The sequence below is a fragment of the Heloderma suspectum genome, chromosome 8 (genome assembly GCF_057233095.1).
Source record: "Heloderma suspectum isolate Gila_16-S chromosome 8, 16-S_ref, whole genome shotgun sequence".
In the NCBI taxonomy this organism is placed as follows: Eukaryota; Metazoa; Chordata; class Lepidosauria; order Squamata; family Helodermatidae; genus Heloderma; species Heloderma suspectum.
The window spans coordinates 2,075,830-2,099,841 of record NC_139465.1 but is presented as its reverse complement, the minus strand read 5'-3'; the positions used below and the strand labels follow the sequence as shown (position 1 = coordinate 2,099,841).

Genomic DNA, 24,012 nt, shown 5'->3' with positions numbered 1-24,012 from the left:
CCAGACCAAATGGCTGCTTGGACAGGGCTGGCCAGCAAGGGCGCATGAGCATCTGGAAGCCTTTGAAGCCCACTCCCCAACACTGTGACAAAAGCAGGGGAGTGGCCTCCCACCCCCCTTCCAGCTGTGCTTTCTTCCCAACCGCACGTCTGGGGGTGCTGCTTTCCGCCCCTGCCCTGCTGTTGCCTGTGCTGGTCCCAGGCATGAGAGCGGGGAGTGTCAGGCTCCACATCCCCCCCCACACACACACACAAACACACGTTTTCCCACTCCGGGCTGCCTCCCTTTTCTACATTGATCTGTGTGTTTGGGTTGCTAATTTAAGATGAGATTTGTATAGTTTTTTGTACTCTTTGGTAACGACACTAGTTGACGGCTTAAAGTTATTTGTAAACTTATTTATTTTTTACCTGCATTTTCATATTTTTTAAAAATGTCAAAGTTTGGGTTTTTTACTATGACGCGTTTGTTACAATAAAAAATAACTTGTAAACAAGATGGCTGAGGTTGTAATTTTATTGTGGTTGGGTTGAGTTGGGGGCAAAAACCAGGGCTGGCTAAAATCACTGTTGGGAAGATGGGCCTGTTTCTCCCCCAGCTCCTTCCTATATGCCAGGAGGCCCACAGAAGACACCCTGGGCACCATGTCCTCTGTTTCAGCTCCACTTTGAGTTCCCTGTAGGTTTAATAGAGACAAAGCCAACAAGAGCCATTTCCAAAAACAGCTCTTCAGCATTCTGCAGAAGCTGGGTTCCTGCTCCAGAGCCAGGAGGCAAAAAGCACAATGTGTGGGACCCAAGAGGGCTGAGCTCACTGAAGGATGGCATCAGGAAGCCAGAGGGAGGAGGATTAAGCCACCAGCGCAATTGCAGAAAGAGCCATAACAGGACCAGTTTCTGGCTGGCAGAGTGGATCTCGGTGGTCGCCAGCTAAGCTGACACCTTCCACCCCCAGGACAGAAAGCTGGCTAGTACTCAAACCTTTGTTTGCCCTCATTGGTCTCTTTCAGAGACGCAAGGAATTTGGAGTGAGGGGCTCATGCCGACAGATCGTGCACCCTGCTGGGCTGAGCCCCAAACCTAGGCTCCCGCCCATGGGCCGCTGGCTGTTTGGGCACTCCAGGCACACGAGCTGGTCTCTTCCGCCAACTACCCTCGCCTTTGTCCCACAGAACCTGGCCTCTGAGGGAAGGCTGCCAGGTGTGTCCTCCAAGTGTTCACTGGGTTCCCATAACCTGGCCAAGGGAGCTGGACTGGCCTCTGGTGGTGTGGTCCCTGCCACTCTGGGCAAGGAAGGCGGGTGAATGCCCTCCATGGCCTGCCACCGCGAGCAGGGTGTGAGGCGGCTGGAGCGCGCTCACGCTTTCTTGGCCACGTTGGTGATGATGGGCTTGGGGCGGGTCTTGAAGAGCAGCTTCCTCTTGATGAGGGCCCCCACCGCGTAGGAGGGGCCAGAGCTCGACTCGCCGGCTGCTTGCTTGGTCAGGACGGCAAAGGGCTTTTCCAGCTGCACCACCTTCCCATAGAGGATGTGGTGCCCGACGATGAGCACAGGCACCCCCTAGGAAAGAGGAGGCAGCAGGGCTCAGCGGGCGCTGCAGAGGCCACCCCCCAAGAGCTCCCTCCCCCGCCCCCCATAACAGCCAGGCGCACCCTCACCTCCTTGGTGTAATGTAGGTCCCCCAGGAGCCTCCCGGCCAGGCCGGCCCCACAGCGCGATTCTAACTCGCCTTGGAGCTCCAGCAGCAGCCACTCCACCAGCTCGCTGGCCCCCGCCCTGCAAGCAACAGGCTGGGGGGTTACAGGAGGGCGAGACTCAGGCCTCGGGGCTGCAGCTGGTGAAGCACATCCCGCCCCCCCCCCCCGCCGTCTCTGCCCAGGAAGACTCACCCGGAAACGACCACCTGCACCATGGTGGGCTCCGGGCTCCTGCACAAAAACAAGGCAGCATCATCTGCAAGAAGGGTGGTGAGGGGGCTCAGGGGAGAGGGTGGCCTCCCCACGCTTGGAGGAAGTTCCAGAGGGGAAGCCGCGTCAGTCTGCTGCAGCAAAAGCAACAAGGAGTCCTGCGGCACCTCAAGGACAAGGACATTCAGGGCCCAACCCGACGCGCGTTCAGACGGAACAGGCCCCGCAGCTCCCGGCGTTCCCCGCCACGCGCGGGCCTGCGCCTCTACTCTGGCAGGCGCCTCCGTGGCCCGGCCTCCGCCTCGTCGGAAGCAGCGCGGGCCCGGCCCTTGTCGCGGCTCCTCTTCTCCCGCAACGCCCGAGTCGCCTTGTGGTCCCGCTGGGGCCTCCCGGCGCCCGCCGCCAAAGGCAGAACGCCGCGACAGCTCTGGAGCCGCGCGGGAGCTCGCGGAGGGCCGTTTCAAGCGCCGCCGCAGCGGCCGGCAGAGAAGCGGGCGCCTCGGCGCGGGCCTGCGCCGGCCGCCGGGGCAGGCGGCCCGCGGGCCGGGGCCTCTCCGCGGCTTTCCCGGCGAGGGGCCCTCCCCGCCGCCGGGCAGCTCCGGCGCCCCACGGGCCCTCCGCGCGGGAGCCCCGCGGGGCGCGCAGGCCGGGCGAGCCGGAGGCGCGCGCGCCAGCCAGCCAGGCGCGCCCGGGCCCGCGGGCGAGCCGCTCACGCGGCGCGGGGGAAGCGCCGCCGCCGCCGCCGCCGCCCCGCTCCGCTCCGCTCGGCGCGCGCGCGGGAACCCACCGCTGCGCCCGGACGCGCCGGCGGCCCCGCCCCGGCCGCGGCGAACGCGGGAGCCCCGCCCTCGACTTCCGCTTCCGGCCGGCGGCGCACGCGGGCCCGCGCCTGGGCGGCGGCGGCGCGCGCGAGCCATGGGCGAGTTCCAGGTGCACCGCGCGCGGCTCTTCGCCTTCGTGCCCGCGGGGATCCGCTGCGCGGCCGCCGCCCGGGCGCCCCGGCCCCGCCTGGCCGTGGCCCGCCTCGACGGCGCGCTCGAGCTCTACGACCTGCGGGCCAACAGCTTCCAGGAGAAGGTGGGCGCCAGGCGCAGCCGGCCCCGCGCAGGCCGCCGGGCACGCGCCCAGGGGTGCCCGAGCGCTCGCGGCCTCCCGCGGGCTCCGCTGGGCCACGGCGGAGCGCCGCGCTGCGCGAGGCGCGCCCTCCCGCTCCCCGCTCCCCACCCCCTCCGCAGGCGGCGGCCGGCCGGCACATCCGGCGGCAGGGAGTTCCGCAGGGCAGACGCTGTTTCGTGCGAAGAAGTCACCCGCTCAGGCAGCGCTGGCTCCCCGGGGAAGCAGGGCGTCTCCCTAGGGAGCGCTGGAGGCGTTCAGGACGAGGCTGGGCAGCCACTTGCCAGGGATGCTCCGAGCTGGATTCCTGCACTGAGCAGGGGTTGGACTCGAGGGTCGTGGAGGCCCCTTCCAACCTTGCTATTCTGTGATTCTACGATCCTGGCTGGGATTGGGCGTGGAGCCCCATTCCCTGCCCCAGATGTTCCTCTGAGGCGAAGGCTCTTGGGTCGAATGACGGCACAGGCCCCTCCTGTCCTCAGGCCTTGTGTGCGGCCCCCCCACCCCGAGTTAAGGGGTGCACGTTAAAAAAAGTTGAGTGGGATCCACCGCTTGCAGGAGATGCTTTTCCTTGAACCAGCGCAGTCTGCTCAGGACCACCATTTGCCTCTGGGGGTTTCTTGCAACTGTCCCTTACTTATTGATTTTCCTCCAGGTCATTCCAGGCCATGAGAAGAGGATCTCAGAGGCGCTCTGCTGGGCAGCAGGGGACCGGCTGTTTGGCGCAGGCCTCAGCGGGGACATCGTGGAATACGACTTGGAGAAGCTGCACATCAAGTATTCACTGGATGCCTTCGGGGGACCCATCTGGAGCATGGTGGCTGATCCGACTGGGGCTCAGCTGGCAGTAAGTCCCTCTTTCTTCCCAGGGAGGGCTGATTAAAAACATGGTAGCGGAACCTGCATTAAATAGTTAGCAAGAGAACCACCTTCTTGGGTGGAGAGAGCACTCGCTCAGTGACTTCGATGAAAGGATGGAGGCAATCCATACCAAATGTACAGGAATCACAAAACTACAAAGGAATAGCTAACACCTCAGAACACAGAAATAACATTCAAACTGGCATCACTGCACTGGACAACTGGGCTGAAATGAACACAATGAAATTCAGCAGGGACAAATGCAAAGTATTGTATTTAGGCCAACCCCCACCCCAGAATAATATAATGCATTAGGATAGGGAATACCTGGCTTGGCAGCAGTACATGTGAAAAGGATCTGGGGATTGTAGTTGATCACAAGCTGAACATGAGGCAACAGTGTGATGCAGCTGCAAAAAAGGCTGTTGTGATTTTAGTTTGCTTTAATAGAACCATAGTCTCCAAGTCACAGGAAGTAATAATTCCATCTCACTCTGCACTAATTGACCTTTTCTGGAATACTCTGTCCAGTTCTGGATGCAGCTCTTTAAGAAGGATATAGATGGGTAATGAAGATGGTAAGGGTTAAAAAGATTGAAGGAAATGGGCGTGTTTAGCCTGGAGAGCAGATGACTGAGGGGGTGGGGCGACGGCGTTCTTCAAATACCTGAAGAGCTGCCGTGTAGAAGAGGGCAAAGACTTGTTAGGAACCCTGGAAGCTGCCTTGTACTGAGCCAGACCCTGGGTCCATCTAGCTTGTATTGTCAACCCTGACTGGCAGCAGCTCTTCAGGGTTTCAAGCAGGAGTCTTTCCAGCCCTACCTGGAGAAGCCAGGGATTGAACCCGGGACCTTCTGCATGCAAAGCAGGGGCTCCACCACTGAGCTACAGCCCCTTCCTCGAGGGAATGTTCTCTGCTGCCCCCAGAGGAAGAACTACATTTATGAGGCTGACGTTACAGGAGGGGAGATTGTGGCTGTTCAGGGGAAACTTCTTAACAGTGAGAGTAGTTTGACAATGGAGCCAATTCCCCAGCCTCCCTTAGCTTCAGATGTTTTGGACAACAACCCGGATCACCTCCAACCAGCACAGCCAAAAGTCAGCGAAGATGGGAGTTGTAGTTGAAAACATCTGGGGGCACCAAGCTAAGAAAGGCTGACCTAGAGGGGTGGGTGGCCTCTCCCTTGCTGGAGGTCTTCAAGCAGAGGCTGGCCAGCCATCTATTAGGGATGCTGAGCTCTGGATTTCCTGCATTGAGCAGGGGTTGAGCTAGATTGTCTCCAAGTGCACCCTCCAACTCTTATGGTGCTATGCATTTCATTCGCTTCACCGAATGTCTGGCTTGAGGCTCAGACTCTTTCTACTACTCACAAGTAGTGAGCTGCCATTGCTCAGTGGTGGTGCAGATGTTTGCATGCAGAAGGTCCCAGGATCAATCCCCAGCACCTCCTGATAGGGACAGAAGAATTCCTGCTTGAAACCCTGGAGGGAGAGTTGCTGCGGTGTGTGCTGGGTGCATTCTGCAGCCTTTTTGAATATTCAAGCCCGGATCAAGGGTTGCGACGTGGTGTCTGAACCCAGACACTATACTTTAATCGTGGGTTAAACAACCCACAGTTAACCTAACCACTAATTGTAGGTTAACTGTGGGTTGTTTAACCCATGATTTGCCACCATGTGCGAACTGGATTGGTATAACTTCCTATGTTCCTAGCCCCAGCTTTGCCACTGTTTCTCTGCATGTGTTGCTGGATGCGCCTGTGCTGTTTGGTTGTCCAGAGCTCGAATCATGGGGGAAAACGTAGGGTGCTCAGCATTCCTCTCCCCAAAGAAAGAAGAGGATTTGAACAACCTGCTGACGCTCTCTCTCCTTATTTATTTATTACATTTCTATACCGCACAATAGCTGACGCTCTCTGGGAGGCTCACAAAAATTAAAATGCGAAGGTACAAAATAAAAAAAACATAAAGGTTGAACTTTGCTGTATTAAATCTGTTGCTGTATTTTAAATCTCTGCGTTGCTGCTAGGTTTCATTCTGGTTGTATTTTTATACTGTAAAACTACAGTATAAAAATACAACCAGAATGAAACCTAGCAGCAACGCAGAGATTTAAAATAAAGCAACAGATTTAATACAGCAAAGTTCAAAGACTATAATGCTAAAATGCTGGGAAAATAAAAAGGTCTTCACCTGGCTCCTGAAAGAGTGCTATGTAGATGCCAGGCAAACCTCTCTAGGGAGCTCATTCCACAGCCAGGGTGCTACAGCAGAAGAGGCCCTCTTCCTGGCAGCCACTGCCTCATTTCCTTGGCAGGGGCTCCCAGAGAAGGACCGCTGAAGACCTGTCTCTCCTTCCTACAGGTCGGTTGTGACGATGGATCCATTAAGCTCTTCCACATATTACCTGACAGAATCCAGTTTGAGAGGCAACTGGACCGACAGAAAGGTGGGTTGTGGGAGTGTGTGTGGTGTCAGCCACCTGTGGTACCTGCTCCGTTACCAAAGAGACCTTCAGGAGGCAAAGTGTCTGCCCCCCAACCTGGGCTCCTGAAGTCAATTCAGAAAGTGGGGGGTGAGGTGTCAGTAGTATGGGGCGAAGGCAAAGCCAGGGTACATATTCTGTGCATCTTTTTCCTGTATCTGGCAAGTACGGCTCCGGGTGAATCTTTTTGGCTTGGGCATTCCGTCTGCTGACCTGGAAATGAAAAGGCTTCGCTGGCTGTTCGGGCAACACAGCCCAGTTGTGCTCAGCATTGGCCCCTGGAGCTGCGGAAGGGCTCCTCTGCTGGTCGCAATCCCTCTTTTCATAAACCGATGTCTGATTGGAAGGGACCTCTGAGATGCGATCGGGCCCCTACCCAACGTTACCTGCACTGGGCGGGGAGCTGTTGGAGGAGCGGGCGGAGGGGACTTGGTCGGCCTCACAGCTGAGACTCTCAACCCTGCTTATCCCACAGAGCGGATCATGTCCCTCTCCTGGCACCCCTCTGGGACCAAGATTGCCGCGGGTTCCATTGACCTCATCCGCATCTTTGATATCAAATCAGGTGAGGGCGTTGGTACTGTTAATGCTACGTTTCTATACTGCCCAACAGCTGATGTGCTCTGTGCGGCTCACAAAACGAAACTTAAAACCATAACATACAATAACATAGTAAAACGTAATATAAAAAGCTTAATGTCGAAACAGAATAAAATCCTGGTAAAAGCCAGCAGCAGTGCAAAGGTAAAAAATCGCACTATTGCAATTTCTTAAACCGAAGAACCGGGAAAATAAAAAAAGGTCTTCACCTGGTGCCAAAAAGACCGCAATGTAGGTGCCAGGTGAGCCTCTCTGGGGCAGGCATTCTTCACCGCACTCGGAGGGCATCTGGACAAGGACCTCTGGTCTTAAGGTCCATGCAGGTATAAATGGAAAGGCACCGTCCTTCTGGGGCCAGGCACACTCATGTTGTGCCCCTCACCTAGGGCCAAGTGAAACTGGCGAAGGATACGGCCTTCCCGTGCCGATTACAGCAAACCTGCCTCTCTTTGGAGGCAAGCTAGCTCAGCCTGAGGGACTTTGATCCCCTGTGCTCTGTAAGGCCCGAGGGCAGCGCCCTCCTGACCGTTCCGTCCAGAGGCCAAGGGTAGGCTGCAATGTGGGCAGCAGCAAGTGTTCTGGGTGGCGGCCTCTAGCTATGGAACTCCCTCTTGCTGGAGGGACTATAATGCCACCAGACAGCTGCTGTCAGAAGAGACAATGCCAGAGCGGCAGAGAGTCTGACCTGCTCTAAGGCGGCTCTCTCCTATAGCACAGGGCTGCAGAACCTTTTCGGCCCCGGGGGCCACACTGGGCAGCTGCTGGGGTGGCAGGAGCCACACGTGCGCATACAAGCGCACATTCAACTCTCACACACATCACAACGTGCACACTGCTCACTCACTCTGTGTGTGTCTTGCTTACATTCTAATATTTTTAAAACTTCCCTTGATGACAGGCTGGGCAACCTGTGCTGCGTTCCTTGGAAGGTAATCTGTCAGGAGCCTGGGTCCCCCTATGCCCCCACACCCATACAATCCACTCACTTCTCCTTTCACTCACTCATTCACTCGCTGGCACATGCACGCACCTGCTGAGTGAACACTTTAACCCTTCCCTCACCTCAACTGCCCCAAAAGAAAGAAACACTCTAGACGTGCGCTCTGTGGTTCCTGCCACAGAACCCTTGATCCGAGAGTGTCCCCAGAGCATCCTAGGGAGCAGGCAGGAAGCTTCAAGCACTGTTTCCTAGGATACTCCTGGAATCAGGCTTCACTGGCAGGAACCATAGAGCCCATTTCTGGAGCATTTTTTCTCTCTTTTTTTTTCTTTTTTCATGGCCCCAGGTGCTGGGGGTCAGGAGGGGGGCACCAGAGAGGGCTTGGGGGAGGCTCCTGTGGTCTGCACATTTTGCACTCTTGCGACAGAGGCACATCAGCATTTGAGTGAGCGAGCCCCCGTCCCTGTCCTCCCAAGGGCGATGGGGGTCTTCTCGGTTGGGCTGACTTCTCAGAGCCAGAGGCTGAGCATGTTGGTGCCTGTTTTGCAGGCCACGCTGTCCAGCGGATTCGAGTGGAGCGGCGCCTGCAAGGATCCCGCAGCCCAAAGTGTGTGGTGTGGGGCGTGGCCTTCCTTTCAGATGGCACCGTGGTCAGCGCGGACTCTGCCGGGAAGGTGCAGTTCTGGGACTCGGAGATGGGGACGCTGCTGTCGAAGCACCCGGTCAGCAGGTCCGCTGCACTTGGCGTGGCTGCATCTGAGGTGGGCGAGGGCGCGCGGGGTGAGGGCGTGCCTGCATCTCCGCTGCGCACACAGGGCGGAAAGCGGGCGTCTCTGCTGTGCCGTAACGGTAGAGCGCAAGAATGGGATATTAAGCAGGTTCCACAGGGGAACTAGCCAGGTGTGCGCTTCTTTATTAACAAAATGTATAAACTACGCTATTTCCAAAAAAAGATCCCTGAGTGGTGAACAGTAAAGGAAAAACCAGTCAAAAGGAATAAAAATATTAAAATCAGGTTATATCAATAAAACTGTAGCTGGTCATTCAGAAAAAGTTTGTCTGAATAAAAAGGTCATAAGCAGATGCCAAAAACAAAGCAACATTGGCACCTGCTTGACACCACCTGGCAAGGAATCCTATGGAGAGGGAGCCAGTGCAAGGAGCGCTCTGCTCTGACTGGACTCTGAACAGACCTGTGGTCCACGCGGAGCCACCGGGGTGTCTCAGCCGATGATCGGCGTGAGAACAATCGCACCGTCATAATGCGGTCAGCAGCATGTGCACCCCTTCAGCGCGCGCAGCAAACAGACGCCAGAAAACTGACCCGCCCCAGACCTCCTCACTCCTGAGTAAGGCTCTGTAGAGTGGTGCCAAAGTGCAGGCTCTGATCCATCTCCAACTAGAGCTTTGTGTGAGTACAAACACAGCCCCTGTTTGAGGGCAGATTCCTTTTGAGGAACTCCTAGCCACAGGATGTTCTGACGCCAACTCGCCCGTACTACTTTGACAAAGGCGGGTGCCCTCTTTCCTGCAGGCCAGGCCAGCCCTCCCAGGGTTCCCCAGACAGCCACGCCCCTTTCCCCCTGGCAGCCAGGCACTGTGTGGTTCCTTTGCTTGGGTGCTTCCCCCCCATTCCAAAGGCTGACCTGCCTCTCCTCCGGCGCGGTCGCTGGCAGCAAGAGCTTCCAGCGCCAATGTGCTGGCCTTTGGCCCTGCCCCTTTTTGCCTTTGGCCCTGCCCCTTTTTGCCTCTGGCCCTGCCCCCAACTGGACTCCCCCCCCCAGCAGCCCTGAAGTTGCATGTGGCCCTGGGCCGAAAGAGGTTCCCCACCCCTGCTTTAAAACAAGACAGTTAGGGGCTATTGGCTGTGACAGGCAGAAGCACTTCACGGAGCTGCGGAGGCCTCTGATCCTTGGGGAATGCCGCGTGAGCTCTGCGGGGCCATCCGCTTGGCCGGTGCAGGTGGCCTGCGACAGAGGAAGACGGGTCTGCGCTGGTCCCACGTGGTCTGTGCTGCGTGCTGCTGGCCTGTCAGACTTGCAAATTATTTTTCCCTGCGATTATCTGGGGTGCTGTGTGGGGAGAGACTGCCGCTTTGGCCTGCACTGTTCACGTTGTGTGCCTTGCTAGCCTTTGGTTTACCTGGCTCCCTCCGCAGGCGGAAGACAGCCTCGTGGTGGGCACGTCGGAGGGGACGGTGTACCAGTTCCAGCTGCTGCCGGTGAAGCTGGGCAGTGCTGAGCGCCAGTGGGTGCGGACGAGGCTGTTCCAGCACCACACCCATGACGTGCGGGCAGTGGTGCACACGGCAACGGCATTTGTCTCCGGAGGTATTGTGCAGAGCCAGGGGGGCGCCGTGGCCCGGGGCAGAGCATGTGCTTTGCGTGCAGATGGTCTCCGGTTCCATCCTTGGCACCTTCACAAAAGAGCACTGGGCAGCAGCAGCTGCTGGGACAGGCCGCCTCTGTCCGAGAGCCCAGAGAACCGCAGGCTGGCCGAGCTGGACAAATGGCCCGGCTTGTGGCAAGCCGGCGCCCTGTGCCCTTGCTGCCTGCGGAGGGCACTGCAGCCTGTTGTGAATCGGCCCGGCTCGACGTCCCATTGCCTCTTCTTCCGTCAGGGCTGGATGGGCAACTCGTGATCCGGCCACTGATGGAGAAGGTGGAGTCCAAGACCTACGAAGCTGCCCTCCGGAAAGTCACCTTCCCTCATGTGAGTAACTGTGCTGTCGGAGCCCTGCCGCTTCTCTTTCTTTGGGTGTTTTCCCCTCGGCTCTGCTTGCTGCAGATGCTCTTCCCCCTGAAAGGACGTGGGTGCAACCAGTGCAGCAGGCTCAGCCCTCCTCTGCCGTCTGCCCGTGGCAACAGCGTCCACAGTTGCTCTGACGTTGTGTCCTTCCCTCTTGCAGAGGCGCCTCGTCTCCTGCGCCAGGAAAGCCCGTCTCCTCCTGTTCCAGTACCCTCAGCAGCTGGAGCTTTGGAGACTTGGAGCCACCAGCGCCACAGGTGAGAGGGAGCTGAGTCGGGGTGGGGAGGGGAGGGCACGCCTATGCTCCTGTGCCCATCCTTGCAGCTGGTGGTCGCCAGGCCAGGTGCAGCAAGATTTTTGGCCCGTAGAGAAGTTTGTCTCTTTCCTCCCATAACGGACATCCCACCATGCTTTCGCTGGCTGGCTGCAAACAGATGCTCTTGTTCCTTGTTGCAGGAGGGGCCGGCGAGGTCCTCCCTGTGTCCTGCCCCCCGAAAAACCTGCTCCAACTCAAGACAAAGGTGAGGGAGCCTTGATTTCTCATCTGTAGGCAGGGCCACAGGCTGGAGATGCTGCCTTCCAGGGCTGCTTTTGAGGATGAGTGTTAAGGCAGGGTCCGTGGCTCAGTGGTAGAACCCCTGCTTTGCATGGAGTCGGTTCAATCCCCGACATCTCCAGGTAGAGTTAGGAAAGTTACCTGCCTGAAACCCTGGAGAGCCACTCCCAGGCAGCATTGACAATACTGGGCTGGATGGATCCAGGGTCTGACGCAGGATAAGGCAGCTTCTGATGTTCCAGTTTCAGTGCCTCACCTGCGCCATCCCTAGCAGTCATGTTGCGCGACAGCCACCCCAAAGGCCATAAAATCTATCCTGCTAACATACAAACAGCTTGATGTAGCACTAGGCTAAAATTCTTCTGTACGTCCTTACCTGGTTGTTTAGACGCCAGCCCAAATCATGGCGGTCTTGCAACGTGTTGGCTTTGGTGAGTCTCCAGAGATAGTTCCACAGGTGGGGCGGGGACGCTGCACGCACCCACATCCCTACTCAGCTCACATATACCAACACCTTGTTTCATCTGGCTCTCTTCCCAGGGCCCTGAGCACATCAGCAGCAGCTGTGTCTCTCCCTGCGGCAGCTGGATTGCCTACTCCACGGCCTCCCGGCTCTACCTGCACCGGCTCCAGATCGACGGCGATCACATCACCATCGAGAGGGTGAGTGAAAATTGCACACCGGGAGAGGGGGGCGCCTGGGCTGGGAGCTGGTTAGCTGTTGCCGAAGGAGCTGGAAACTCCTCCCTGGCCTCCAGCTGAGCCTCCCTGGGAGCAAGGGAATAGGGAGATGAGGGTGCACTGGGGCCTCTGGGTGAGGCTTGGCTGTGCCGTGACCCCCCTTGTCTTCCCCAAGGTTCCCAAGGTTCCCAGGCTGATTTGCTCTGCCCACCACCTCCTTTTCTCCACAAACTCCACCAGGCTCTTTGTGGCGTCGGATCGGGGCTCTGTGCATGTCCTTAAGCTCTTGCAACCGGGGGCTTGCAAACACCTACACACCCTCCGTCCAGACTCAGGTAACAATATTGAAAAAAAGGAACAATTGCCAGCAGCCATGCCTGCCCCCCACCCCCAAACAATCAGATAATCAAATCAAAGGTCATCACTCCCAGGAAGGTATTAATTGCTATCTAAAATTGAATAACGCAGGCGCTTGGGGGATGAAGCCGGGGAGGTGGCTTCAGAACTGGCTGCTGCCCCAGGAGGAACATATTGGAGCAGGTGGTTCTTAAGGCAGGCTGGTCTCAAGCCATTTAGGGCTTTAGTCCTCTGTCAGTAGAAGAATCAGTCTGATTTTGGGGTCAGATGTTCCCCATGAAAGCCATGCAAATCAAGCATGACTCCACTTCTAAGTTAAAAAATAATAGTCATAGCATCACTGAGAACATATAATTGCAAATAAACCAATGGGGTCAACGATACCAGTGTAAACTACATGAACCTTCAACAACTGTGTGTTGGGCATAACTGACTCCACTTCTTAAACACATTAAACAAAATATTGTGCTGTTAATATGATATACACATACCATAATTTATAACAGTTACAGATTTCTAGCGGTGCAGTTATCACGAGTTGTGAATTACCTGCAATAACAACACATCTCGCAGACCTTGCAACCGTGGCAGATGCTCCTCGAGCAACCTTTGCACAGGTGCCACATTTCACAACACGAGTAGGTCAAGACAAAGTGGTTACTCAAAGGACGTGGTTGCTGCAATATTCTGTGCTTGCGTCAGCTACCAAGATGATACCAGCCCTTTTCTTGGTGCTAGCAGTGGCAGGTCCTGCCAGTTCTGAGGCCGCGTCTCTTGAGGTCCCAGGCAAGCTGACTATGTTTCTACACTCATCGCAGGGTTTCATCAGCCTCCAGGTGGTCTGCTAGGAAGAGACCTCTTTGCAGATGTTCTTCCTGTCGTGGGAACAGTTTAGGCATTGAAAAAAGCATAATTGGCCACTGTTTGATCACATGCCTGGACGTCTGTGTAGAGCCAGTGCTGTCATCTAGCCTAGATTTGGGGGGTGTTGCCTTGCCAGAATAACTCTTGCGTGCCCCTGTGAAAGGTTTCCACCAAAACCCATTGGGCAATTTACTGTTTCATTAAAGTTCCCTATTATTTCTCAGTGTCCTTTTGAGTCTTCCCTCTTTTATTTTTTTATTCTTGTATTTGCTGCTGCCCTCTTTAGTTACTCAGGAAGGATCACCGGTGTTGTTTTATCTACTGAGCTTTTATTTATTTATTACATTAGCCGAAGCTCTCTGGGCGGTTTATGAGACAAAGCTTAAAACCATAAGTGTATCCTTTGTAAGTTTCTTTGCGCACATGGAAAAGCAGGCTTTGCATGTTTTAAACGAACAAATCCTGCGGATGGTCCCAACAGCGTGAGCTTTGAAGGCACATTTAAAAGAAATCAGACCTGAGCTGATTGCTGGGAAAAATGGACATGAGTGTTCACTCTCCTGTTTCCCTGTGAGGGCCTCTGTGCTGCAAGCCAGAATTTGGGTTGTCCGGCTGGTAACAATTGGTGAGAGGGCCCTTCGAAGGCTTGCTCCGTTGCCACCCTTCATCTGCATCACCCCAAGGTGTCCTCAGGGTGCACTTGCTGTGCCTGTAGCCCAGGAGAAGGCTGGAGCTGGAGCCCTTTCTCTGATTGCTTCACGGGTCTGTATCCTCCTGCAGAGACGATGGAGGCGGCGTACCTGCTGGCCGTGAGCACCGACGGCAAGTGGCTGGCTGTGGCGAGTGCAGATCGGGCAATCAACATCTACAACTTGGAAGTTGCCAAGGTGAGCCAAGCGGCGCTCCACGGTGGGAGGCTGGGCCCGCTCATTGACCTGGTCCGGCTTGGTCATAGAAAGTGAGAGGTGCGTTGGTTTCCTTGGCTGCCTTGTGGGCAGATGAGAGTCCTGGGAGTTTTCCAGGCTCCCGCTTGGCAAGGGTGGCTGCCCTTGCACTCCTGTCCTGCTTGTGGGCTTCTCCTCAGGGCATCTGGGAACAGAATGCTGGACTAGAGAGGCCTGGGCCCGGCCTCAGGGCTGCCCTCCAGTTCTTGAGGGGGCCTCCGCAGCGGGTGGAGGGAGCTGGCCTGGGTCACGGGGATCCCTCCCCTCCATCTGCTGCACTCTCTCATCTTTGTCCAGCTCCATTGTGCTGTGCCTGCCTACGACTGCCCAGCGACTGCGCTGGCCATTCATCCAGTGTCCAATAACCTTGTCATCGCCCATTCAGACCAGCAGGTAAGACCTCCTCACCCCTGGCTCCTCCTAAGCCCCTGAGTTACACCCCTTGGAGAGGGAGAGAGAGAGGAGGGGTTTGCGCCATCTGCCTGGGCAGAGTTCTGGTCCTGCCCTTGCCGTTCCAGTTTCCCTTCGGAATTATTTGCAGCTTTATATTAAACATAGATCCTTTCTGTTGTTAAAGACGAGCTATAGCTAGAGGGGTCTGTATTCCTGCGGTCCTTAAAGTTGGGACGCTTGGTCTCCAGGGAGGGACCTGCAGGGTGGGGCGGGGGTGGGGGAGCCCTCGCTGAGTAGGACCGCTTTAGCCTCCCCTGCTGGGCTGCCTCCTTCCCAGGTCTTCGAGTTCAGCATCGCAGACCAGGGATATACCCTCTGGAGCCGGAAGGTGCAGCAGTTCGGGCTGCACAGGGATTGGACAGACCGGGACACGCCCATCACCCACATCACCTTCCACCCCAAGCAGGCCTCCCACATCCTGCTCCATGACACGCACATGTTCTGCATCCTCGATAAGTCCCTGGTGAGTGGCACGTACAGAGGGAGGCTGCGCCAGGCTGTGGCCATCTGCCCCACCAGGCGCAAAGCACCTGCTTCGTTTTCATAGAATCATAGAAGGGGCCTATAAGACCATTCAGTCCAACCCCCACAGGTGCCCCCCCCCCCCATTCATAGGCTGTATCTGCAAGGGCTGGGAAGGACGGAAGCAGAGCACACGCTTTCCATGCAGGAAGGCCCAGTCAGAAAAGATTTGGTGGCTGAGGACGGGCGCAGCCATTCTGCGACTGAGACCCTGGAAAGCTGCTGCAGTCAGGAGACCAGAGGTGCGGAGCAGCCTCAGGCCCGTGAGCCAAGCCAGCCCTCCAAGGGTTTCTGGATGGCTGTGCCCCTGCCCCCTAACCACCAGTCATTGGGTGGCTTCCTGGCTCTTGTGCAGTTTTTCACTCTCCGAAGGCCGACTTCCTGATCGTGAGAGCATTCAGCTGCAATAACCTCGAATTATTGGCCCTGCCCCTTTGCCTTGGCCCCACCCACCATTGGCATGTGCCCACTGGGAGGTTTTCTGAAGTTGAATTTGGCCCTTGGGCTGAAACCGGTTCAACACTCCTGCATGAGATGGCTGTGGTGTGTGCATGTGTGTGTGCAGAGGGGGTGGCGGGGAGAAGGCTTGGTGTAAAGCAGCACAACAGCAAAGCAACACGGAGGCTCTGGATCCCCCCTGGATGCCGTCAGTCTGAGGGTCAAATGTGTAAGAAAGAGAGACTAACAACAGAGTATTTAAACATATATTTAATTTTTCCTTTTGTCAAGCATGTCCATCAGTGTCTTTTGTATGTTCTAAAAGACCCTGACGTGCTTGACAAAAGGGGAAATTTCTGGCTCTATAGACCAAGAACTCTGAGCCCCGGTGGCCTTAATCCGGAGGACAATCCATAGCCATTACACCAGTCTTACCTCTGTTTCTTCTCCTGAGGAATTCCATCGCCAGGCATTCCAAACTGCCACACCTGACACCCAGTTAACATCCCAGCTGTGGACGAGGGTGGAAGCCGAAGTGTTGAGCTTCATGTCTGTGGTTGGTCTTTCTTTCTTCCTTGTACATTTTGCCTTCAGACCGGCAGCACCCACAATGGATCCGGAGCCTCCTTGTTGTGTCGCTGTTGTGCTGCTTCACTCCAGCCTCTCCATACAGAGAGCTCTGGGCTCAGGACGGTTTGTCCACCCTTGACTGGGCCAGTCTCATCCTGGTGCAGAAAATGCCACACTCCCAAGGCAAGGCAGCTGTGACCGCAGAGGGCCTGACACTTTTTCTCCTCATCTTTGCGAGATGGGCTGTCCCCTGAAGCATCCCCAGGGAAAGAGCTCTCACTCTGCGCCTGGCAGCCATGGCTCAGAGACGCTGGTTTTCCCGTGCTCTTACTAGCCACTTAGGGATGTTCTCATCTGCCTCTTCTCCCCAGCCGTTGCCGGAGGATGCCGCCGTCTTGCACAACCAGATCTCGCTGGCGCAGCTCTCCAAGGCAGCCCGACGCAGCTACAGCCACGCCTTCAAGATCTGCAAGAAGTATCAGGTTGGTGGCAGGGCCCATGCGCTGCTCCCCCGGCCAGGAAAGGCTGCTCCACGCCCGGCAGAATGGGCCTGTGACAGGACAGTGGGGCCCTTTCAGCCTTAGGCCCAAATCCCGTTTTGGAGAAGCTCTTGGGTCCGCGTACTGGTTGGTGGCAGGGCCAGAGGCCAAGGGAGGCGGGTTGGAATGCCAGCATATCTTTGCTTTGAGCTCTTCCTCCAGCAGCGCAGCCTCGGGAGGGGCATTCCCAGGGCTTAAAATGGGGGAACAGCTGCACCAAAGCTGCTGCTGCTGTTGTTCAGTCGTTCAATTGTGTCCGACTCTTCGTGACCCCGTGGACCATAGCACGCCAGGCCTTCCTGTCTTGCGCTCTCTCCCGGAGTGTGCTCAAGTCCATATTCATTGCATCAGTGATGCTATCTAGCCATCTCATCCTCTGCCGTCCCCTTCTCCTTTTGCCCTCAGTCTTTCCCAGCATCAGGGTCTTTTCCAGAGAGTTTTCTCTTCACATTAGGTGGCCAAAATATTTGAGCTTCAGCTTCAGTATCTGTCCTTCCAATGAGCACTCAGGGTTGATTTCCTTTAGGATGGACTGATTTGAGGACCTTGCAGTCCAGGGGACTCGTAAGAGTCTTCTCCAGCACCACAGTTCGAAAGCATCAATTCTTCGGCGCTCAGCCTTCCTTATAGTCCAGCTCTCACAGCCATACGTTACTACTGGGAAAACCATAGCTTTGATTAGACAGACCTTTGTCGGCAAGGTGATGTCTCTGCTTCTTACTATGCTGTCTAGGTTGGCCATAGCTTTCCTCCCAAGGAGCAAGCATCTTTTAATTTCATGGCTACAGTCACCGTCTGCGGTGATCTTGGAGCCCAAGAAAACAAAATCTGTCATTGCTTCCATTTCTTCCACTTCCATATGCCAGGAAGTGATGGGGCCAGATGCCATGATCTTAGTTTTTTTAATGTTGAGTTTCAAACCAGCTTTTGCACTCTCCTCTTTCACCCTCAACAAGAGGCTCCTGAGATCCTCTTCGCTTTCTGCCATTAGGGTGGTATCATCTGCATATCTGAGGTTGTTGATAATTCTCCCGGAAATCTTAATTCCAACCTGTGATTCATCCAACCCGGCATTTCTCATGATGTACTCTGCATATAAGTTAAATAAGCAGGGCGACAATATGCAGCCTTGTCGTGCTCCTTTCCCAATTTTGAACCACTCGGTTGTTCCATGTCTGGTTCTTACTGTTGCTTCTTGACCCTCGTACAGGTTTCTCAGGAGACAGGTAAGGTGGTCTGGTACCCCCGTCTCTTTCAGAATTTGCCAGAGTTTGTTGTGATCCACACAATCAAAGGCTTTAGCGTAGTCAATGAAGCAGAAATAGACGTTTTTCTGGAATTCTCTTGCTTTCTCCATGATCCAGTGAAAGTTGGCGATTTGATCTCTAGTTCCTTTGCCTCTTCGAAACCCAGCTTGTACTTCCGGTAGTTCTCGGTTCGCATACTGCCTAGCTTGTAGGATTTTGAGCATCACCTTGCTGGCATGTGAAATGAGCGCAATTGTGCGGTAGTTTGAACACTCTTTGGCGTTGCCCTTCTTTGGAATTGGAATGTAAACTGACCTTTTCCAGTCTTGTGGCCACTGTTGAGTGTTCCAAATGTGTTGGCATATTGAGTGCAGCACTTTAACAGCATCGTCTTTCAGGATCTTAAGTAGCTCAGCTGGAATGCTGTCATCTCCGCTAGCTTTATTGTTAGTAATGTTTCCTAAGGCCCACTTGACTTCACTCTCTAGGATGTCCGGCTCCAGTTCAGTGACCACACTATCATGGCTATCAGGGACATTCAGATCTTTCCTGTATAGGTTTTCTGTGTATTCTTTCCACCTCTTAATCTCATCTGCTTCTGTTAGGTCCCTGCCTTCTTTGTCCTTTATCATGCCCGTCTTTGCACAAAACGTTCCCTTGAGATCTCCGATTTTCTTGAAGAGATCTCTAGTCTTTCCCATTCTGTTGTTTTCCTCGATTTCTTTGCATTGTTGATTTAAAAAGGCCTTCTTGTCTCTCCTTGCTATTCTCTGGAACTCTGCATTCCGTTGGATATATCTTCCCCTTTCTCCCTTGCTTTTCGCTTCCCTTCTTTCCTCAGTTCCTTGTAAAGCCTCATCAGACAGCCACTTAGCTTTCTTGCATTTCTTTTTCTTTGGGATGGATTTCGTTGCTGCCTCCTGAACAATGTTACGGACCTCCGTCCATAGTTCCTCAGGCACTCTGTCTATCAGGTCTAATCCCTGAAATCTATTCCTCACCTCCACTGTATATTCATAAGGGATATGATTTAGGTCATACCTGAACGGTTTAGTGGTTTTCCTGACGTTCTTCCATTTAAGCCGAAATGTTGCAACAAGAAGCTCATGATCTGAGCCACAGTCAGCTCCAGGTCTTGTTTTTACTGACCGTATAGAGCTTCTCCATCTTTGGCTGCAAAGGACATAATCAATCTGATTTCGATATTGACCATCTGGTGATGTCCATGTGTAGAGTCGCCTCTTGTGCTGTGTTTGATATGATCAGCGTTTTCTCTTGGCAAAACTCTATTAGCCTTTGTCCTGCTTCATTTTGTACACCAAGGCCATGCTTGCCTGTTATCCCGGTGATTTCTTGATTTCCTACTTTAGGACATCTTTTTTTGGTGTTAGTTCTAGAAGGTGTTGTAGGTCTTCATAGAACCGATCAACCTCAGCTTCCTCGGCCTCAGTGGTTGGGGCATAGACTTGAATTACTGTGATGTTGAATGGTTTGCCTTGGATTCGTACTGAGATCATTGAATCGTTTTTGAGATTGTACCCCAGTACTGCTTTTCCCACCCTTTTGTTGACTATGAGTGCTACTCCATTTCTTCTAAGGGATTCTTGCCCACAGTAGTAGATATGATGGTCACCTGAATTAAATTCGCCCATGCTTGTCCATTTTAGTTCGCTGATTCCCAAGATGTCGATGTTCAGTCTTGCCATCTCATGTTTGACCACCTCCAGCTTACTTTGATTCATTGATCAGACATTCCAGGTTCCTAAACAATATTGTTCTCTACAGCATTGGATTTTCTTTTCACCACCAGACACATCCACAGCTGAGTGTCCTTTCGGCTTTGGCCCAGCCGCTTCACTCTTTCTGGCGCTACTTGGAAATACCCTCTGCTCTTCCCCAGTAGTATATTGGACACCTTCTGACCTGAGGGGCTCAACTTCCGGCGTCATCTCTTTTAGCCTTGTGATAGGTTCCATGGGGTTTTCTGGGCAAGAATACTGGAGTGGGTTGCCATTTCCTTCTCCAGTGGACCACATTTTGTCAGAACTCTCCGCCATGACCTGTCCGTCTTGGGTGGCCCTGCACAGCATAGCTTATGGCTTCACTGAGTTACGCAAGCCCCTTCGCCACAACAAGGCAGTGATCCATGAAGGGGGCACCAAAGCTGGGGAAACACCAAATGGTTGGCGCTGCGGCCAGGGGAAGGGGGCAGGGCCATTTGGGGAACCCTGGAGCACTGCGATGGGACCCTGGGCCTGCGGTTCTGCACCCCTGGCTTACGGGCTTCACTGTCATAGGCTCCTGTGGCATCCCCTGGCTTCAGTGGCTTTAAAAGAAGGTGCGGCAAATCCCATCGCAAGGGGCCAGGGCTGTGCTGGAGTCGGTGAAGCCCCAGCTGCAGGCAGCGACTGGGCTGAAGGTCACAGCCCCCTCAGAAGCAGGGTGCATGCTGCTCCCTGCCTGGGCCCGAGCAAGGTGCAGCTGCGTCAGGGAAGGCCTGGCTGCATTGCCCAGGCTTGGAGATGCTTCCTCCCTTGCCCGTAGGCCCAGGTGTCCTGCCAGGGCCCGGGAGGAGGACAGGGCGGCTGCCTAGCCTGCTGGCGTCTATGGAGGTGTCGACGGGCAGGGGGAGCGACCCTGGAGCTGTCCTGCGACGCAGCAGAGGGAGAGAAAGGAGGGCAGCCTCAGACACCATAACTGCCCCCCTTCCCGCCTCAGAGGGCTGAGCAAGGGGGGCAGGTTCAGCGCTTCCCCCCACCACCAGGAGGAAAGATCTGTCCGTGGCTGTTAGCTTTGCTAGTGAAACGGGACCCCCTGCAGCCGAACACCAGATGCTGGGTGGCAGCAGCAGGACCGGGCGCGCACCTTCATGCCCCACCTGGGGGCTTCCAGGAGGCTGTGGGAAATGGGAGGCTGGGTTAGACTGCTCCTCACAGGCCGCTCTGACCTTCTGAGACGCTGCGGGTGGGTCCTAGCACGACCGCAAACTGGGGCACTGGGTGACTAGTGCGTTTGCCACTGGCAACTCTGGGGGCGCTGCTCTTTTGAACTTGGCGGAGCAATTGCAGCTACCCAGGCACTGCAGGCGCCCTGTGCTTCGAGAGCGGAGGGCAAGATGACTCCCCTTGCGGGGGGGGCGCTGTTCAACCCAAGGGTCCCCAGCTGCTGAGCCCTGCCTGTTATAACCTCCCCCCCCCTCAGCCTCTGCTGTTTGTGGACCTGCTGGATGAGAATTCCTTGGTGGTGGTAGAGCGGCCTATGGCAGACATCAAGGCCCAGCTGCCCCCTCCCATCTATCAGAAGAAATTTGGCACGTGAAGATACCTGTCCCAGCTGCTCCGTGTGAACAGACACCTGCAGAGCTGCTGTTTTGTCCTCCAGACTGCGAAATGGTCCACAGAAGCCCCCGCCCCAACTCCAAATGAGCGAGGAGAACGAGGCGTTCTGGGAACATGGCCCAGTTCCCATGGCCACCCTGCTCCCTCCTCCTCTGTCCCCTTGAGCTCGTGCCCTTCCTCTGGCCTTATCAGGCTGTGGACGTTGGTTTTGACCTCGGTATCTTGGCTGGGCTGCGTGCTCCTAGTTGTCAGCAAAGAACCTCCAAGGGGTCAGCAGCCAGACTTAGCTGAATGGGCGGTAGCTGACAGGACAAGGCCAGCTTTGTTGGGAGCAGAGCCTGGAGAAGACGATCGGTGCCTTTGTATGAATCTGCGCCTTTCATAATAAATGCTTGGTATTTGTATGGTGCTTTTGAGTGTTCAAAGTGCTTCGTGCACATGATCGCAGAATCCTCACAACAGCCCGGTAAGGTGGGTCAGTACTGTGGCAGATGGGAGGCTGAAGCCGAAAAGGCCTGGGTTGGTGCAGATGTAGCCCCACCCTATGTGGGCTTGGAACCCAGATTGGCCAACGCTGTGTCTAAACTTGTGGTCTTTCAGATGATGCTGGACTCCCGACCCCCATGAGCCCCAGCCAGCCTGGCCATGGTTAGCAATGACGGGGGCTGCAGGCCAGCGATGTCGACAGAGCCACAGGTTCTCCAGCCCCGGTCTAAATCTTCTGTCTGCTGCGCCCATGAGAAGCGCTTGGCTGAAAGAGGCGGCTGTCCTTGGGCTTCCGGCGCCTGTTCGGGGGGTGTGTCCTGCCTCCCCGCAGGGTCTGAGGGCGGACCTTTTGTTCACTCATGTTCTATGGTGCTGGGAGGTGCTTGGCAGACTGCCAGAGGACTGCACGTTAAAATTTAACCTGGGAAAGGGAGGGAAGTGGAAAGAACGCCATGGTTTCCGCCATAACGCCTACATCGGCCCGATTAGTGGCTTAGTTGCAGCCTTCCCCAAGCGGGTGCCTTCCAGATGTTTTGGACTCACATCAGTCCCAGCCTGCTGGGAGTAGGAGTCCCAACCATGTGGAAGGCACCAGGTTGGGGAAGCCTGTTCTAAAGGCTTCCCAGAAGAGAGGGATTCGAAGGAAGTGAGAATGATGCTGCATCAGGTGTTTTGGGAGACCGTTGCAGGCAGGGAGCAGCAAGAGAAGAGGGCCGAGCAATTCAAGAGCATAAGAGACATACTGGCCAACCAGCTGCCTGTGGGAAACCCACAAGCAGGGCATGAGTGCAACAGCACCTTCTTGCCCATGTTCCCCAGCAACCCGTGTACTGCCTCTGGTACTAGAGGTAGCACATGGCCATCAGGACTAGGAGCCATGGAGTCTTACTGTACAGAAGTTTGCCCAGTTTCGAGGAGCAAAAGCCTTGAGGGTGGTGGGGCTGGAAGAACAAGGGGGAGAGATGCGTCTGGCACATTCCCAAAGGCAGAGCCTGCCCCAGGCGCAAGTGCTGACACTGGACGCCCCTTGCCGCACTCGGCACCGGCGCTTTTGAGCCCTCATGAATCCACAGAATAGCCTTTGGACTTTTAAGCCTGCCCAGCTTGCTGCTCCAGTTCTGCCCAGACTTGAAAAGAGGGCAGCTTATTTAGACTTGTGTGATGAGACCAAAGACCGGCCTGTTGCTGCAGCAGACACCTTTCCAGTCCCCGTGCAGCTGGAGCTGCGAGGACTTTGTTGCATTTCCCTGTTCTCATCAGAGCTGTCCTCAGGAGGCTGGGATTACAAATGCTCATGTAAAAATAGCCGCCCTCCTCCCAAGGATGAGCAGCAAAGCCCTGGCACGGAGCAGGACTTGGGGCCACGGGAGGCAAGCGAGGGCTCTGCTTCCTCCATGGGAACTGACAGTCTGATTAACGCGGAACACTCGGTGTGGCCACTGAGCCAGATCCATCCATCTCGGCCTGCTGGGAATCTGAGCCCCGATTGGGCCTGTGCTCTAAGCTTGCAAAAATCCTCTTCTAAGCTGGGCTGCCTTTTCCTCAAGTGTAAAAAGGGGAAAAGCGAGCTGAAGTGATTCTGAACAAGATGGGACTTGACAAAAGGCTTGTGCCGCATGTGAAGTGTGGCAGGAAGGAGGCGCGGTTCCGCTGAGCCAAGTGAAGCAGCCTGATGGAGAAGCTGCAGCAGGGAGCCCTTCACTCCCAGCCCAGTCTTCCCCAACACGACGCCTTCCAGATGTGTTGGACTGCAACTCCCATCAGTAGCCCTGTTGGCTGGTGATGATGGAAGTTGCAGTTCAACAGCACCTGGAAGGCTGCCCTAGACTCCTCCCTGTTTTGCTTTCCAGCAGAGCCTTGAACACAGTGGCCTCTAAGGAGTGGAGTGCGACGGATCCAGCTGCCTTTTCAGTGAAAGAGCAGGGCAAAAATGCATTAAATAAGTACAGGCCTCGCTGGGCGGGCCCGGCAGAGCGCGTTTGCGGGCGGGGGCACAGAGGGGGGAGCCGGGCGCGCGCTCTGCCCGCCCCTCGGCGCGGGGCTGGCTGCTCCCCAGCCCGCCTTTCGCGCCGGGCTGCCGGGCTCCCGCCGATTTCCCGCGGGCGCGGAGGCCGGCCGGCCGGCCGGCCCGCCAGGGCCCTGGCGCTCCAGCGGCCCTCGCCCCCGGCCAACGCCCGGGCGACGGGCGCTGTGGGCCCGCGGCAGCCCGCCGGCCACGCGCCGGCCCGCCCGGCTCTCCACCAGCGCGGCCCCCCTTCCCCCGCGGCGGCGCCGCGCGGCCCCGCCCGCCCCGCCCCGCGGGCCAATGGGCGCCGCCGCCGCCGCCCGGGCTCCGCCCCTGGCGGCGGCGGCGGCGGCGGCGG

At 55.9% G+C, this 24,012-nt stretch overlaps 2 protein-coding genes across 7 annotated transcripts; one reads left to right on the top strand and one right to left on the bottom strand.

Moving 5' to 3' along the window:
* Positions 1–502: 502 nt before the first annotated feature.
* CHTF8 (chromosome transmission fidelity factor 8) lies at positions 503–2,722 on the bottom strand. Of its 4 annotated transcripts, none has more exons than XM_084812616.1 (4): positions 2,695–2,722; positions 1,890–2,038; positions 1,659–1,790; positions 503–1,560 (listed from the first exon to the last, which is right to left on the bottom strand). In XM_084812616.1, the coding sequence occupies exons 2-4, from the start codon at positions 1,951–1,953 to the stop codon at positions 1,217–1,219; spliced, it is 540 nt and encodes a 179-aa protein (XP_084668742.1). In that variant the 5' UTR covers positions 1,954–2,038; positions 2,695–2,722; the 3' UTR covers positions 503–1,216. The 4 variants fall into 4 exon arrangements, with proteins under 4 accessions (XP_084668742.1, XP_084668745.1, XP_084668744.1 ...); XM_084812619.1 differs by having other exon boundaries at positions 1,659–1,776; XM_084812618.1 differs by having other exon boundaries at positions 1,659–1,776; positions 1,890–1,928.
* A 55-nt stretch (positions 2,723–2,777) lies between these two features.
* On the top strand, positions 2,778–21,886 carry UTP4 (UTP4 small subunit processome component). 3 transcript variants are annotated; one of them, XM_084812599.1, is made up of 16 exons: positions 2,778–2,984; positions 3,676–3,867; positions 6,246–6,330; positions 6,842–6,931; positions 8,456–8,667; positions 10,065–10,236; positions 10,527–10,618; positions 10,815–10,911; positions 11,111–11,175; positions 11,751–11,873; positions 12,067–12,226; positions 13,893–13,999; positions 14,354–14,449; positions 14,787–14,972; positions 16,411–16,521; positions 21,764–21,886. In XM_084812599.1, exons 1-16 carry the CDS (start codon positions 2,823–2,825, stop codon positions 21,788–21,790), a joined length of 1,977 nt encoding a protein of 658 aa, XP_084668725.1. In that variant the 5' UTR covers positions 2,778–2,822; the 3' UTR covers positions 21,791–21,886. The 3 variants fall into 3 exon arrangements, with proteins under 3 accessions (XP_084668725.1, XP_084668723.1, XP_084668724.1); XM_084812597.1 differs by lacking the exon at positions 21,764–21,886 and adding an exon at positions 21,027–21,573; XM_084812598.1 differs by lacking the exon at positions 21,764–21,886 and adding an exon at positions 19,636–21,566.
* Positions 21,887–24,012: the final 2,126 nt, after the last annotated feature.